This window comes from Carcharhinus amblyrhynchos, chromosome 25 (genome assembly GCF_965287045.1).
Source record: "Carcharhinus amblyrhynchos chromosome 25, sCarAmb.v2.hapA, whole genome shotgun sequence".
Classification (NCBI taxonomy): Eukaryota; Metazoa; Chordata; class Chondrichthyes; order Carcharhiniformes; family Carcharhinidae; genus Carcharhinus; species Carcharhinus amblyrhynchos.
In genome coordinates, this window is record NC_137348.1 from 7,509,341 (window position 1) to 7,527,722 (window position 18,382).

An 18,382-nucleotide genomic window follows, 5' to 3' on the forward strand; every position below is an offset into this window, starting at 1 on the left:
AATATTTCACACTGTATTTAGACAATAATATTTAGACAGTAATATTTCGCATTGTATTCACACAGTAATTAATATTTCACACTGTATTCTGGCAGTAATTAATGTTTCACACTGTATTCAGACAGTAATTACTATTTTACACTGTATTCAGACAAAAATATTTCATGCTGTATTCAGTTAATAATCACTATTTCACACTGTATTTGTACAGTAGTTAAATTTCAAACTATACCCTAACAGTCATATTTCACATTGTATACAGGCAGTAATATTTCACACTGCATTCGGGTAGTAATTACTATTTGACACTGTATCAAGAGTAATATTTCACACTATTTTCCAATCGTAATGTGTCACACTGTATTCAGTCAGTAATTATTATTTCACATTGTATTCAGACAGTAATTAATATTTCACACTGTATTCAGACAGTAATATTTACACAGTATTCAGATGATAATATTTGTCACTGTATTCAGGCATTAATTAATAAGTCACACTGTATTCAGACATAATTAATGTATCACACTCTATTCAGACAATAATTAATATTTCACACTGTTTTCAGACAGTATTTAATATGTCACACTTTATTTGGACAGTAATATTTCACACTACATTGTGACAGTAATTAATATTTCACACTGTATTCTGACAATAATTAATGTTTTACACATTATTCAGACAGTAAGATTTCACACTGTATTAATATAGCAATTAATATTTCACAGCGTACTTGGACAGTAATATTTCATACTGTATTCAGTCAGTAATATTTCACACTGTATTCAGACAGTAATTAATATTTCACACTGTATTCAGGCAGTAATTACTGTTTGACACTGTAGTCAGACAGTCACTAATAGCTCACACTGTATTCATTCAATAATAAGTCACATTATGTTTAGGCGGTAATCAATAGCTCACATTGTATTCAGACAGTAATATTTCACACTGTATTTGGACAGTAATTAATGTTTCACACTGTATTTGGACTGTAATCAATATTTCACACTATTTTCAGATAGTAATCAATATCTCACACTGTATTCAGACAGTAACATTTCACACTGTGCTCAGGCAGTAATACTTCACACTGTATTCAGACGGTAATTAATATTTCACAATGCATTGAGAGAGTAATTAATATTTCACATTGTATTCAGACAGTAATATTTTACACTGTATTCAGACAGTAACTAATATTTCGCACTGTATTCAAACAGTAATATCTCACACTGTATTCAGACAGTAATTAATACTTCACATTGTATTCAGGCAGAAATTAATATTTCACACTGTATTCAGACAGTAATACTTCACAGTGTATTTGGACAGTAATTAATATTTCACACTATTCAGACAGTAATTAATATTTCACATGATATTTGGGCAGTAATACTTCACACTGTATTCGGACAGTAACTAATATTTCACTGTATTCAGACAGTAATTAATATTTTAGTGTGTATTCAGACAGTAATAATTCACACTGTATTCGGACAGTAATAGTTCACACTGTATTCAGGCAGTAATTAATATTTCACACTGTATTCTGGCAAAAATAATATTTTACACTATATTCAGACATTAATATTTCACACTGTATTTGGACAGTAATATTTCACACTATATTCACACAATAATATTTCACACTGTCTTTGGACAGTAATTAATATTTCACTGTATATTCAGGCAAAAATTAATATTTCACACTATATTCAGACAGTAATTCATATTTCACACTTTATTCGAACAATAATATTTCACACTGTATTCTGGCAATAAATAATATTTCACACTATATTCAGACAGTAATTCATATTTCACACTTTTTCGAACAATAATATTTCACACTGTATTCTGGCAATAAATAATATTTCACACTGTATTCAGACAGTAATTAATATTTTACCTTGTATTCAGACAGTAATATTTCACCCTGTATTTGGACAATAATATTTCACACTGTATTTGGACAGTAGTTAACATTTCACACTGTATTCGACAGTGATATTTCATACTGTATTCGCACAGTAATATTTTATTTTGTATTCAGTCAGTAATTAATATTTCACACTCCATCCAGGCAGTAACATTTTGCACTGTATTTGGAGAGTAATTAATATTTCACACTCTATTCAGGCAGTAATATTTCACACAGTATTCAGACAGTAATTAGTATTTCACACTGTATTCAGAGAGTAATATTTCACACTATATTCGGATAGTAATTAATATTTCACACTGTATTCAGACAGTAATATTTTACACTGTATTCGGACAGTAATTAATCTTTCACACTGCATTCAGACAGTAATTAATATTTCACTCTGTATTCGGACAGTAATATTTCACACTGCAATTTTACTATAATCCTGAATTGCTTACAAATCAGAGCCATTAAATCTCAGTTTTGCTGAAGGAATATTTTTGAAGTGTTTAGCCTTGGACAACTCGCCAGGACACCGATGTCAGACGAAAGCAACAAGGTCGCAATTTCGACAAAAAAGTCTAATTTTGTTCGGCAAGGCTTCTGATCTGAACTACAAAGCGGCTCCTTAAATATCTGTTTGAGCATTGGTTAAACTGTTTATTTATTTTTTTCACGACCGTCCTTGTGAACTTAGGGTTAATAACATCGGGAAGATACATTTTCCAACAAATGCAAAAATACCAAATTGCCGAAGAACTACGTTGATGGTTTGACGGCGTCAATGCGGATTCACTTTAACCCTTCGCAAATCAGCCCCCGTGTGCAGAGGCTGTGTCTGATTTCCCGTTTGCCGGAGAATGCAATTACCCCGGATAATAAATTGCCATGTTAATTTTAAATGCCGTTTAATCCCTTCGATAGAAATGGCTCGGTGTCACACGCTGTTAAAGGGGGGGGGGCTCGTATCTTAAATCCAGTGTACATTCCCTTTTAAATTAGCGGCTGTTGCAACGAACAATTTTTATGTTGAGTGGGCGGAAGTTTCCTTGTCGTCTGTTGCTGGAAATTGTAGAAATCAATTTCACTTCTCAGCTCGTTTCGATATTGCTGGCTTGGATTGCAAATCGGACACAACAATTCCGAGCAATATCCCTTTGGCCCCCTGCAAACAAAATCAGTGAGAAGTTCAATATCTTGTGACAATTAGAATGATAGGAAGCCTTATAGATTTTTAACTGCAGGTTAGTAGAAACAAAACAAATGTGTAGACCTTGTATTTCGGTAACATTCTTTGAAAACTAAATGTAAATGCCTGATTCAGAAATTGAAAACATGTTATACAATGTGTATCTATCTCCTAATGTTACTTTGCAAGTCTCTTGCGGGGGAGATGTTTTGACCTGGGAGGCTGAAGGCGCTTCATTTGCCCCCGGAGAAGCAGTGATTGGGGATTTCACTTTCTGCTAAATGGCAAAGAGGCAACTGGTTTGCAATTGGGAACATACCGGGAAGTGATGGTGCCTTTCAGAAGGAGCCTTTCTGTCTATGTGGGGGTTGGGGTCGGGGGGTGGGAGGGGAGTGAGTGAGCGGTGGGGGGGGTGGGTGGGTGAGGGGTGGAGGGGGTGATTGGGGGTGGGGTACTACCTGGCCTTTCATTTTCAGATTGGTTGCCCCGCAGGTGACCCACTCTTCCCCTCATCCGCAAACTCCCACCCCCCCAACCCCCTGCCGCCCTGGTTTTGTTTTTTTGGGTCTCCGAATTAGCTGGGGCTAATTTTGAAAGGGTTACTTCCAAAAGCTGCCCTGAATGGGGCCGCTTGGTGCTGTGGCAGTGTCTCCAGGAGTGGATATTCTCCTCCATTCAGTGGGAGAGCTGGGTGGATGTATATAAAAGGGGTTGGTTTTGTTCATTCCTCCCTCTCCCTCCTTTACCTCCCCCCACCCTCAATAACACCCACCCCCGACCTCTTCCCCCCCCCACCCCCCGCCACCACCCCAGACTGCTGACACCAGAAGACATCGTTGAAAAAGATTCCTCCCGGTTCCTTTAACCATCCGGAGGTCACAATGCAAAGTAAGGTTTTGCTTTATTCTCCGTTCGGGAGAAGATGGGAACTAGATTTTATTGTTAAGACAGTTCACTTACCGCTTCCCCCCCCACTCTCCACCCCCACCTCTCCCATACGGGAGGATAATCTCAGATCTACAAATAAGGCGGGAATACTCCTTTTTTTAAACAAAAAACCGAAGACAGCAGCAGCAAAAACGTTTGGAACTGGCTTTTTCAGAACTGAATTGCTGGCCAGTATTGCGGAGACTGAAGGTGTGACAGTCACCTGTCTGTGTGTGTGTGTGTGTGTGTGTGTGTGCGCGCCCGGATATGGGCTGTCAACCTTGGAGTCTGACTTTAGCTGGCAAGTTCTATTTCTTAAGAGAGCGGTTTGCTTTTATTTAATGCTACCTAACCCATTCGCTGTATTCAGCATCGGCAACTGATTTGAGTTCAGCTCCTACACTTGTTCAAGCGGCAACCTTTGGGACCTGTCCCCGTCCCTCCTGATGTTGTTCCTATTCCATACAATGGAAGGACCCACTAAAAAATTTCCGCTCCGGCAGGCTTCGGGTTGCATTTATCTGTGAAATTACTTGCCTGTAAATTGCCTTGTACGTAAATGTCAGCCCAGATGATGTGTCGGAAAATGTCCAGATGCAAATTCCATTTGTTCAGAACTCGCCTTTTTATTTAATCTTTCAATCGCAAATTAAACGGGATTTTCCTTATATTCGGTCCTCTCCAGTTTAGTTGTCCTGTGCTGTAGAGATTCTTGTTTATACATTGTCACAGTATATATAAATGTAATTATACAGAGTCGCGGATTTTTTTTTTGTTTAAAGGAATATTCCCGTCTTATTTGTAGATCTGAGATTATCTCAAATTGTCACACACAAAAAAAACAATTTTTTTATATGTTGTTGCCTGGACTAAACGGAGAGTGTTGTGTGTTTGTGTGTGTACAGATATTCCACTATGCGCCGGCTGCAATCAACATATCGTGGACAGGTTCATTCTGAAGGTGCTGGATCGCCACTGGCATAGCAAGTGCTTAAAATGCGGCGACTGTGAGAAGCAACTGACCGAGAAATGCTTCAGTCGAGGCGACAGCGTTTACTGTAAAGAGGATTTCTTCAAGTAAGTGCTCTCCCTGTCTGAACCGTCTACCGTTCCCCACACACACACACCTTGATAATTTGGGAAAATTAATTCTCCAGCCGTTCACGGACGGACAATTTGACACTCAGCCTAATCTCCGTCCCCTGTAGCGGGAACGGAGAATCCCACCTTGCGGGCGAGGTCGGAGAATCCAGCCCACTTGCCACACTTCTCAGGCGGGAAATAGAGCGACTATAAAAGAAACTTGCTCCAACCGTACAAAAGCAAGAATCGAAATAAGATTCAACGAAAAGTCCTTTCCACTGTTTTTAATAAAACGGAACAGAAAAGTGCGGGAAATACTCAGCAGGCCGGGCAGCCCCTGTGGAGAGAGGAAAACATTCAGAGGGCTGTGACCTTAGATTACAGCATTTCCAGCATTATTGCTTTTAGTTTAGATTTCCAGCACCCGCTGGTTGTTGTCCTTGCTCCCCACTAGGTTTTAATTTAATCCAGAGATCATTCAGACTGGGAACAATGGCTCTATTCCCTCTCCACAGATGCTGTCAGACCTGCTGAGATTTTCCAGCATTTTTCGTTTCAATTTAAAATTAATTGAGCTGTATTTAAACAAAAAGTTTCCGAAGAGATACTTGTACCCAATCCTACTAAATAGGACTATAAGAATATAGCTGTTAATATAAAATGTTTTGGGGAAAAATGTATATATAAATGTATACGGAGTCAATCCTTGTCCCTTGCTTGAACACTGGTGACGGAACCCCACTCTTCATTTTAACCGCTGGTTGAGAACATACAAAGTTTTTTTAAATTTCAATTACTTGATTTTACAAGTATTTAAAAACTTTTGACAAAACTGCTGACTTTAATCAACTACATCTCACCCAGGTCTCTGCCTCAGAAACTCGTGGGTTCAAAGGCGCACTCCAGGATCTCGGGCACCTTCTCCAGGCTGGCACTCAGGCGGTGCTGTACTGCGGGAGGGCTGCATTTGCCCCAGGTGCTCCGAACCCCTTACGCCGAGGCCTTGTCTTTCCTCTCTCAAGTCAACATCAGAAATCTGATTACAGTGTTTCTAAGGACAGCCGGGGAGACCCCCCCCCCCCCCCCAAGTGTCCAGGCCAATATTTATCCTTCAGCCAACACCCCAGAACGGATAGTTTGGTCATTATTCCGGTTACTGAGGAGTGAAGGTCTGTGCCCAATCCCACGCTGTCACCAGTGTTCAAATAATGGACCAGTATTCACTCTGTATAATTACATTTATATATACTTTCTTCAAACAAAGTTTGTTGGATCCTGCTGTGCATGTTTTGGTTGCTCAGTTGCAACAGCGACTACACCTCAAAAGCAATTTATTGGCTGTTAAAAGCGCTTTGGGACTGCATGTGAACGGCGCTATAGCAAGGCAAGTCGCTTCCACTCACCAGAAAAAAAGATCGATGCTTATATTTCCAGCCAGTTAAATTTTTAAAACAAAAATAAAGCCCTGGTGATCCCAGAGAAACACACGGACTCCGGGTCAGGGGTCGGGGTGTATTTAAAAGGAAAACGCGCAAACGTTTGGATGTTGCAGATTTTTGATTTTAGATGATCGCTTTCGTCAGAGCGAGTTTACCATCAAAGATACCACAACACAGACATCCCCTGTCACTGACCGCTGTGAAGTTGAACCATTGTACCACATGCATTTCAAACTTGTCCTCTTGATTTAACAGGAATAGCTCCCTTATATATTATTTGCTAGGGACTGATGTATCTGTGTATATTTCAAATTTCTATATTTGAACTTTATATTTATTAGGCACTTGCATACCTTTTATGTCTCTATATTTAATTATAATCGTTTGTATTCTGGATCTTAATTCGGTGTCCTTAACTTCCCAATAGCAGATATTGGGGCAGCGGTGGTTAGCACTGCTGCCTCACAGGGACCCCGAGTTCGATTCCCGACTTGGGTGACTGTCTGTGGGGGAATCTGCACGTCCTCCCCGTGTCTATGTGGGTTTCCTCCGGGTGCTCCGGTTTCCTCCCACAGAACGAAAGGGATACTAGTGAGATGCATTGTCCGTGTTAAATTCTTTCTCAGTGTACCCGAACGGGCGCCGGCGTGCGGGATTTTCACAGCAACTTTACTGCGGTGTTAATGTAAGCCGACTTGTGTCACGGATAGTTAAATAAATATCAGTTTAAAATCATTAGCGATAACCTTAGCAAATTTCCTCCTGAATTTAAGATTTGGAAAGTGATTGCTGGCTGTTTCACATGGGTTGGAGTGTTGCTGAGACACACACACATTCTCTGTCTCCTCAGCACTCACCGTCCAGCCAAGATAAGCCGCTTATTTGTCCCCCCTCCCCCCTCCTTATTTTTATTTTCGGATCTCAGATGATTAATATCTTTATTCTATCTTCTTGCTCAAAACATGAGATTTAAAGGCGAGGATTAGTCCTTCCAAATCCGCCCCTCAGCCGCTGAACTGGGTCAGTGCACTGTCAAGCGGCGAAAGAGGGAGAGATGAGGGTTCTCTGGATCTTGAGTTTGATTTCAGTAGCACTCAGGGAGCGCCTTACTGACAGCACCGATTAGCAACCCGACTTGGAATTAAGCCAGGGTTACTATTTTCTAATTTCTGTGTTATTGTGTCTGTGTAATTAACATAGAATGTCAATATAACACAATGAACATAATATGCATAATTCATTACTATATTAATCCATTATGTATATGTAATTTTTATAATAGCGAATTGTCTGAGAACTCTGTAGCCTGCTTTCCTTGTAGAGTTTGCTTAAAAGCGGCTTTAAAGATCTTTATATTACATTCGTACGCACGGCACACGTGAAACATCATAACAAGATGCATCGCTTTCAACACATCTTAGCGCACTTCTAACAATTAAAAAGAATCTGTTTGACACATTTAATTATTTTCGTTTCCAGCCTTTTAATGAGCGTGTAGAGAATTCTACTTAGAAACGGTGACGTCTCCGGCAAAAGTCAATTTACAGTCTAAGCTTGTGATAGAAGGGCTTGTATTAGATGAGGCAGGAAGTTGGATGGACTTTGAACTTTAGTTAAATCCGCTGCCCATTGACTGGGAACAATCACTTGTGAAGTGTTCCGTTTCAGTATCGATATCTATCGGTATCTGTAACAAACATTTGGTCTATGTCATTGCCAATATTGTATAGTATATTGAAAATATATAGGGATATATATATAGTATATCGAATATATAGGAATACATATTACGTAGTACATCGAATATATAGGAATATATATTATGTAGTATATCGAATATATACAAATATTTATGATATATAGCATATAGAATATATAGGAATATATATTACGTAGTCTATCGAATATATAGGAGTATTTGCTATATGTAGTATATGTGTAGTATATATTGTATATAGAATATAGAGGAAAATGTATTATATAGTATAACGAATATATATAACATAAAACGTATAGTATATCGAAGTGAAGCCTTTACAAAGGGAATATTTTCATGCGATTAGAGTTTAAAACGTATAAAAATCCGAAGTTAGAACAAGGTTAAAGGATGGTGGTAAAATCCAGTTAATCCATACGTTGTACATGTTTCCATTAACCATCCAGTGAATTACATTTCCCACTGTTCTCTGAGGTGAGTTTAACTATTATTTTACAATGTTAAAATTAATGAAGATATAAGGTCGGTGGAAAGGGGATATGTATTAGACTTGGATTAATAAATGCGATATTGACATGAACAGGTAGAAATTCTCCCTTCAGCCGCTGGGATGAATTTCGTTACAAAGGCAGGAAAGAGAGTTCTCTAAAACGTAACTTGAAGGGGGGAATGACAGAAATATTGATCACGGAATGGTACCGTGCCGTTACAAATTGGCAATATAAACAGCATTTAAAATCAGGCCATCATTCAGACATGTTGTTCGCTTAGTGCGGTGGCACAGTGGTTGTCCCTACTGCCTCACAGCTTCAGTGACCCGGGCTCAATTCCGGCCTTAGGTCACTCATTGTGTGGAGTTTGCACGTTCTCTCTGTGTTTGTGGGTTTCCTCCGGGTGTTCCGGTTTCCTCCCACACTCCCTCTTAGCGTCCAAAGATGTGCGGGATAGGTGGATTGGCCATGGCTAATCCCCCTTGGTGTCCAAAGATGTGCGGGTGGTTTGGTGGATTAGCCATGCTAAATTGCCCCTTAGTGCCCAAAGATGTGCGGGTTAGGTGGATTGACCATGGTAAATTGCCCGTTAGTGTCCACAGATGTGCAGGATAGGTGGATTGGCCATGCTAAATTGTCCCCTTACTGTCCAAAGATTTGTGGATTAAGTTGGTTACCATTCAATGGGTCACGGAGGTAGGGCGGGTGGACAAGTGGTCTAGATGCAGACTCGATGGGCCGAATGGCCCATTAAGAGGCAAAACAAGGAAATACATTTTGGGATTCCCTTTTCAAACTTGCATCTTTCAAAAATGGACGGAACTTCTCTACATTTCTGGCATTTTCTTGAGTTTTCAGCCTTCTATTTGCTACCCTAGAACTCACTGCCACATCCACAGCTAACGAAAAATTCTCGTTTATATTTTAACTGATAATTCTCTGATGGGAATGAAAATTTCGGCGTGGGTGCTTCTTAATGCGTGGGGAGGAGTCATGCGGGAATTTTCGGATTAATTTTACTGCGATTTCCCTTTTTCCTTTGACATAATTCTACGGCTAAAACAGAGCTTACACGCCAATCCCTCTCCCTTTGAAAACAATAAAGAGAAATTGATTATGAACGGGAGAGAGGAACAAAAATATCGAGGAGCATACAAGGCATCGGATCTTGGGAACTGGGCCTTGTAGCAGTCGAAGTTGAGCTTTCCAACATCCAACTGCAATCCCAATCTCAATCCTTTCTGCTAAACTGCACCCAAAGTGAGTGAAATAAATGGCCCACGAATAGAGATAGAAACTACCGGCGGGGCTCAGCATGCGTGGAAGAGGGAATCAGAGAAGTTTCAAACCTTAACGTCAATAACAGGAATGTGTGAAGAGAGGGACCGCTTTTATATAGGTCCGAAATGGGATTTCACCTCCTTAGTGCAATGTGATCAAATTTTGGAGTTAGTATATTAAATAGGGGTAATAAACCCATGTTAAAATTTCTCGTTTCTAAAACAAAAGTATGTTTCATTCACAAAATACCTCAAGTAAAACATTACAAAATATTGCAGTAAAGGGCAGTGATATTCGCAATGATAACTCTGATGTGTTTCGATGCAGTCACGAGAACACCTTTTTGTATTTCGATGTCCGCTTTGGCTATTTTACACTATGAGATGCTTCTTTATTATCCGCAGGCAAGAGCAAGCTTACGGTGCTAAGCTCTACATGGTCACCAAACCCTCTGTTTTATTTTAAGTATTTTCTTTAATTTTTATTCCAAGTTACGAAGCCAGTGCTCAGACTGGACCGGGGCAATTCCGAAACCATTCCCTACTTGCTCCAAAAAAACTCAATTTCGAATTCCGATCGAACCTAGACCCCACAAAAGAGACAAGCAAGATCCAAGCTGACAAGATAAGGCGCCTTAGGCTTGCTCTGAAGCTTGACGTTAGCCCGAAAACTGAGAAGCGGTGGGTTTTATTCTGCTTGCTGGAGTTTACACGCACCAGTGATGCGGTTTGCCCTGCCCAAGCACTTCACTGACAACTGGACTGGGGTAAACACAGTAAAAAGTCACCAGGTTTCGAGGGTAACCTCGAAAGCTAGTGAATTTACGATCAAATAAATCGGTTGGACTTAAACCTGGTGTTGTCAGACGTTTTACTGTGTTTTCCCCAGTCCAACACCGGCATACCCACATCACAAGCACTTCACGCCAACTCACCAACCACCGACATCAGAAGCGATTTGATTCTGTGTCGCGATCGGATTCTCATTCAAATCAAAGCTGGCTGTCCAACTGTATCCAGCTGACAGTTTGCACTTTCCACCCTGTCTAATTTAGGTATAAATAGCACAAATTAGCAATCAAATTTGATTTCACGGTAGGTATTGTTTAATTTATTTTAGTTCACATGGGGGGGTGAGGGGTGAGATTGAAGATTCTTTGTAACGTTATTAGGAGTGTGATTGTGGAGCAGAGCAGTGTGGCGTGGAAACGCCGTTCTTTATCTAAAGAAAAGCAATTCTAAACTGAAATTGTTTTAAAAAAAGCAGATCTTACCCGAGAAGTTGACAGGTCGGCATTTCTGGTAAATATGGTTCATATCAATGGAAGCCCTGCGTTTTAAATCAAACAATCACTTTATAATGTCAATAAATATATTTTAAAAATAGAAAATACATTTTGCATCGTAAGGACAAAAAACGGTCGGGCAAACAGTGTATCTGAACCACCGTGTGGACAAGCAAAGTAATAATATATACTTTTCTACCTCTTGCTTCTATCTATCCGAATATTTGTACAATAAAATACAGTGCTGCATGCAATGTGTATTCTTCCAATAGTATTCTATATTCATTTATCTGTTAGGTATTGTAATTATTTACCTCTCTGATTTTGTCTCTTTTTATCTATCTGATATTATCATTGTGTATTTATCTGGTACTCCATCTATGTAAATTACTAGGGCGGCACGGTAGCACTGCTGCTTTACAGTTCCAGAGACCTGGGTTTGAACCCCGGCTCCGGTCACTGACTGTGCGGAGTTTGCACATTCTCCCCGTGTCTGCGTGGGTTTGCTCCGGTTTCCTACCACAATCCAAAGATGTGCGGGCTAGGTTGCTTGGCCATTCTAAATTGCCTCTTTGTGTCCCGGGACGTATAGTTTAGAGGGATAAGGCCTGGCTGGAATTGTGATCAAAGGACCTGTTCCGGCACTGTAGGATTCTGTGAACGGGTTATTTATTAAATGGTTTACCTCTCAATCACTCTGACAACAAAAAAGAAATACATTTATATTGTGTGTGATTCATTGCCTGAGGATCTCCCAATGAGGTATAGTCACTTTTCCAATGCAGGAAATGTGGGAGCCAATTTACACAGCAAGCTCCCACAAGCAACAAGGTGATAAGGACCAGTTAGTCTGAATTTGAGATGTCAGTTGAGTGATACATATAAAAACCACCAGGAAACTCTCCATCCCTCATTGAGTCCTCAATTAAAGTTGTAATTGAATCCTTGAAAAGTGACTTTAAATAAATCAGATTGAAACCAATATAAAAGCTACAATAAAATTTTTGTTCTGTAAGACATTATCGGTTTAAAAAACATTAAAACACTACATCCTGTAAGATCAAATATTTAGCATTGCTAATTTCCCATATTGGCCAATTAAATGACTTTGAAAGTTAAAATCGATTTTGAAATATGGAAGAAATCTGATAACTTTCCACTTGCCCCTGGCTGCCAATGGATCCTGTTTCTTGAACATTGAGCTTACCACATCACCTGCTTCCTGATCCTCCTCCTTGCTCTGACCATGCGGCTGGTGGTGTCTGTGGCTCCTTGACCCTTCCTTCTCCCTGCTGATCCTCCCTCTTGCCAAACTTCCTGCTCTGTGACTCTCCCACTCACTGCTTCCCTCTCCCAAACCTTAGTTGTGAGCGAGGGCTCTGAGGATGAGAGGCAGGTGGGACATCTTCAATTTGCATGAGGAAGGTTCTGAACTGGAGGGTGGGCAGTGAGAAGGTAGCTCAGGGACTGGGAGAGGCCACAGACTGGAGGTTGTGCAGTGAGGCAGGAGGTCAGGGAATGGGAGAATCTGGTCAATTTTGTGCTGGTTGGCATTACGTCAGACCCAATGCAAAATAATTTTAAAACAAAACCGGTTATACTAAATGAGAATACTAACTCCATTGAGTGACTGATGTGAAAGCAAAATCCCCTAAAATAGGACAGCTTAAGGGGACTTATTGTAGTGTGTTGGGACCATCTATGCTACAGAATTCCTGCAGTTCAGAAGCAGTCCATTTAGACCATCAAGTCTGCACTGACACTCTGTCAGACAGAGCATCTTACCCAAGCACTGTCCCCATATCCCCACATAGTTATCTCACTAATTCCCCTAACCAACACCAAGGAACAATTTAGCATGGCCAATCTGCCTAACCTACCTATCTTTGATCTTTGGAGTGTGGGAGGAAACTGGAGCACTGGAGAAAACCCACGCAGACACGGGAAGAACATGCAAACTCCACACAGTCACTCAAGGCTGGAATCGAACACAGGTCCCTGGTGCTGTGAGGCAGAGCAGTGCTAACCACTGTGCCACCGTGCTACCCTGTTTACTGAAAAGGGCAGATGGGACCTTGGTTTAGCATCACATCCAAAGGGCAGCATCTCTGACAGTGCAGCACTCCCTCAATAATGCACTGTAGTGTCAGCCTAGGTCTTTATGCTTAAGCATCTGGAGTGGAACGTGAACCATAGTGTCCTGACTGAGAGGTGAGAGTACTAGCAAGTGAGCCACAGCAGACACCACTCAACTCCTCATGTCACTTTCCCATGTTAGTGAAAAGATGCAACCTTTCTCTTCCATTACCTCCCTTCCCATTGTCCAGGACCCTGGAGACTCTTTCCAGATGAATCAATGATTTACTTACACTTGTTTTCCATTCAATACATGCTGCTCACTCTTTCACCCTGCGACAATGCCTTTTGGGTGTCTACTTTGTGAAAACCTCAGCTCTGTCCAAAAGCATAGTCTTGTGCTTATAGTTACCTATTGTAGTGATCCTCAGCAGCATTCCCACTCTGACCTCTCTGCACTCATCTCCCACAGTACTCCCCCTTAATTCAAGGGACAGCACCTTGCCTTTCATTTAGGCAGCTTACAGCCTTCTTTATTCAATGTTGTGTCCAACAATTTCAGATCATAACCTCTGCTTGCATTTTTATTTTAATTTTTGGATTTTTTTAAATTTTTGGAATACAACTGTAGTTGATCCTTCTGCTTTTCACATTTACACCTTTTATGGACTCATCATTTGATTCTTGTCCTGTTACTACTCACCATCATTTCACTTGTCATTTAATTTCTGTTACATTCCAGCCTATCATAAATCTTCTCTTTATTCTTTCCATTCATCCCCACTTTTCCTGCCTCTGTATTTGATTAAAAACTGTCACATCTGCACATTTTCCCAACTCCAATGAAAGAGGAAACATTTGACTCTCTTTCCCTCCACAGATGCTGCCAGACTTGCTGAGTATTTCTTACATTCTCTGTTTTCATTTTGTACTTTTTAAAAAAATAGATGTTTAACTACCAGCCCCCATCCAATATCTATTTCCATGACTAGTTCTTTCTTGGAATAAGTTACCAAGCCTATTGCCAGAGGCTATAGCTCGAGGGATGCCACTCTGCATCAAGTATGGCTGATCAAGAGACTGTCCCACCCTCACTGCCCGGACAATTTACAGGTTGATATTCAACCTCCCTTATTGTATTAATGCACCTTCCTTGGCCATCAAACCCTGGAGTGGAATTAAAACACAGAGACCGGAATTCTCCAGCTTCCTAGCCATGTGTTCCCTCCAGTGGTGCATTGTTTGCTAGCAGCGGGATTTGCTGGTCTCACTGCTATCAATGGGAATTCCCATTGACACCGATGGGAAGCCCACAGGTGGGGGTGCTCTGTCAGTGCGACAGGAGAATCCCACCGGCATGAATGGCTGGAGAATTCTGGCCCAAGTTTCTGTTTCAGGTAAAGGGATGCTACCCACTGTACCACAAGACCTCCCAATATTTATTTAGCTACATACCCTAACCAGAGTGTGGCAACTAGGGGATTTTCACAGTAACTTTCCCGCAGTGTTGATGTAAGCTACTCATAAATAAACTTTCAAAACTTTAGATGAATTATCTATCTTTTTTTTACTGCATCTATTTATCTATCTGGTACAGTATCTATTATCTATCTGCCTGGAGACAGTCTATGTAATTACCTGAATGCAGTCCCTATTTAAGTGCAGGTCAGTTATTTTTTCATGGATTCGGGTACGTTTTATATCTATTGCTTTGGGTGTTGCATCAGTTTATTTGTCTAGCTACTATATCTAGAATTAATCTTTGTATTCTAACCATTTTCCTATTTGGATAGTATGTAGATTTATAGATAGAATCATGTATCTACTTATTTTTAGTCTTTCATGAACTGTGGATGCTGCTGTCAAGATCAGCATTTGTTCCTCATTTCTGTTTGAGTTTGTGAACTAAGCAATGTGCCACTTTCTTGAACTGTTGCAGTCTATGTAGTGAATGTATTCTGGGAACTTGCAGGTGGTGGTTGTCCCCTTGCACTTGCTGTCCATGTCCTTCAAGGTGGTAAAGATCAAGTGTTTGGGTAGTGCTTTCAAATAAGGCTTTGTCAATTACTGCAGTGTAGCTTGTAGTTGGCATACGCTGCAGCCATGGTGCACCATGGGTGGAAGGTGTGAATGTTTAAAATGATGGATAGGATGCCAATGATGGAGGCTGCTTTGTCCTGGCTGGCATTGAGCCTCTTGGATACCATCCAAGTCTTCTTGCATGTGGGCATGAACTGCTTCACTGGCTGGGGAGTTTAGAATGGAACTGAAGATTGTTAAATCATCAGCAAGCATCCCTTATGATGGAGGGGAGGTCATTGATAAAGCAGCTGAAGAAGGGTGAGCATACAACACTACCCTGAGGAAGTCCTAAAGAACTGGAGCTGAGATATTGACCTCCAACAACCGCAAGTATCTTTCCTTGTGCTTGGTATGACTCCAACCAGTGGAGAGTTTTCCCATAAGACATAGGAGCAGAATTAGGTCACTTGGCCCAGTGAGTCTGCTCCGCCATTCAATCATGGCTGATATTTTTCTCATCCCCATTCTCCCTGCCTTTTCCCCATAACACTTGATCCCCTTATTAACAAAGAACCTATATATCTCTGTCTCAAAGACACTCAATGATCTGGCCTTCCCAACTTTCTGCGGCAAAGAGTTCCACAGATTCACCACTGAAGAAATTCCTCCTCATCTCTGTTTTGAAGGGTCATTCCTTCAGCCTGAGGTTGTGCTCTCTGGTTCTAGTTTTTCCTACGAATGGAAACATCCTCTCCACTTCCACTCCATTCAGGCCTCGCAGATCTCTCTGATTTCTATTGCCTTTGATTTTATTAACTTTAGTTGATGCTGTGCTCACTCACTCGCTGCCTTTGATGTCAAAGGCAGTCACTCTCACCTGAGCCCTGGTTGTTAGCTCTACGGTTTGCATGTGGTCCATGGCTGCTTCAGAGGCTGAGACTGGCAGAAACCCAATTTTTGCAACAACTGTTGGCAGCGTCTGCTGTTGTCTTGCTGGCATCTCGCCTCTGAATGGATTTATAACTGACAGTGTTGCTCATCCCAAATAGCTTTATGAGATATAATATGGTACCAGAGGATTTTGTGATTAGCGGGTAGGTAATCTAAAAATTTTGGGAGTCTGGCATCAGGAAAGTATAATTATAAGTTACAACTTGTGTAGGCACTATTTTGGTATAGAATTGTACGCCAAACAAAAATATGAAAAAACACATTGTTTTCCTATCCCTCAAAAACTAGGGTCGACTTATACACGAGGTATATGAAAAATTAAGGAGTTTTTGGCCAAAGGTCGGGGGTCAAGTTTTGCACGAGATCGACAATTGCTCAAGCGCACACGGTATTTATCTAGCTGGGTACAGTATTGATTTACCTACCTGAATGCTGAATCTATTTATCAATCAAGAATTTGCATCTATTTATGTCTTTGATTACAGTGTCTACTTATTTATCAGGAAGTGTTCCTACTTACCTGGGTAAAGTATTTTTCTACTTCATTGTCATGATGTGGGTGGGCATCAGAGGTAAAGCCAACCCTCATTGCTCATTCTGAATCACCTTTATAAAGATTGTGGTGAGCCAAGTTAATGAATATAATTAGAGAACATGTCAGAGGGCACTTTAGAATCAACCACATTGCTGTGGATCTGGATCCATAGATAAGACTGGGTAAAACTGGCAAATTTCCTTCCCTAAAGGGGCATTAGTGCACCAGCTTTTTGTAATGACAGTCTTGCAGTTCCATAGTTACCATTATTAGAACATAGAACATTACAGCGCAGTACAGGCCCTTCAGCCCTCGATGTTGCGCCAACCAGTGGAACCAATCTAATGACCCTCTAACCTAAACTATTCCAATGTTATCCATATGCCTATCCACTGACCATTTGAACACCCTTAAAGTTGGCGAGTCCACAACTGCTGCAGGCAGGGCATTCCATGCCCTTACTACCCTCTGAGTATTTGTGCTAAATTCTGGATTTATTTAATTAACTAAAATTAAATTTCCCAACTATTTGGTGGGATTTGAACTCAGAATTCCTACGGTGCAGTAGAGGGCCAGTCAGTCCATCAAGTCTGTACTGACTCTCCAGTGGAGTATCTTACCTAGGCCTACCTCAGCTTTATCCCCATCACTCAATGCATTTACCCCACAATCACCCTAATCTACACAAAGCCAATCCACCTAACCTGCACTTCACTGGGCTGTGGGAGGAAACTGGAGCACTTGGAGGAAACCCACACAGACACGGAGAGGACATGCAAACTCCACACAGACAGTCACACAAGGCCAGAATTGATCCCCGGTCCCTGGCATTGTGATGTAGCAATGCTAACCACTGTGCCACCTTACTGCCCTTACTAGGCATCTGGACTACTTGCACTGTAACATAATCATGATGCTACTATTAATTCTCTGGGTACTATAAGCACAACATTTCATTGTGTAGCGCCTATATTTTTAGCATGATAGGTGTCATTTTGTCCCAAAATGGTGTCTGCAGTGTGTGCACACCCTTTATAGTGTGGGCCACCCTGTTTGCCTTTTTGCTGGTGATTGGTGGGAATGTGTGTCTGTAGAATGCAGTTTAGGCAGATTGTGACACCACTCAGTCTATAACATTGGTTTGACCCTCGTGAATGGCAGTGTTGACTTCAATACAATATGCCCTGTCATAATCTCATATAGCCAAACCAACTATTTAAAAGGACAATGAACCACTTCCTGATTAGTTACTGATTGCTTTCTCCTGACTGTTGTTGAGGTAGAAGTTTATCTGCTTTGCAAAGTTGGTAAAATCTACGAGGAGTTTTTGTGCAACTTGCTGAAGATTTGCCTCGCTCTTCAAGGGTTCTTTTTGTTTCCAGTTTGGGAGCTGTCATTTCGAACCCCTGAAGTGCGATAGGGGGATTGAGCAGAGGTAAGAGAAAGCTCTTTG

The 18,382-nt window shown here is 40.9% G+C and overlaps 1 protein-coding gene across 2 annotated transcripts in view; it reads left to right on the top strand.

Moving 5' to 3' along the window:
• The window catches only part of lhx3 (LIM homeobox 3), a 59,881-nt gene that overhangs the window by 13,726 nt on the left and 27,773 nt on the right, over positions 1-18,382 (top strand). The window contains exons 1-2 of one of the 2 annotated variants that reach the window (XM_080211842.1): positions 3,952-4,010; positions 4,955-5,126. In XM_080211842.1, coding sequence (XP_080067968.1) covers positions 4,004-4,010; positions 4,955-5,126 — 179 coding nt within the window. In that variant the 5' untranslated portion in view covers positions 3,952-4,003. Of the gene's footprint in view, positions 1-3,951; positions 4,011-4,954; positions 5,127-18,382 lie in introns of those variants that run through there. The other variant, XM_080211841.1, reaches the window with a different exon arrangement.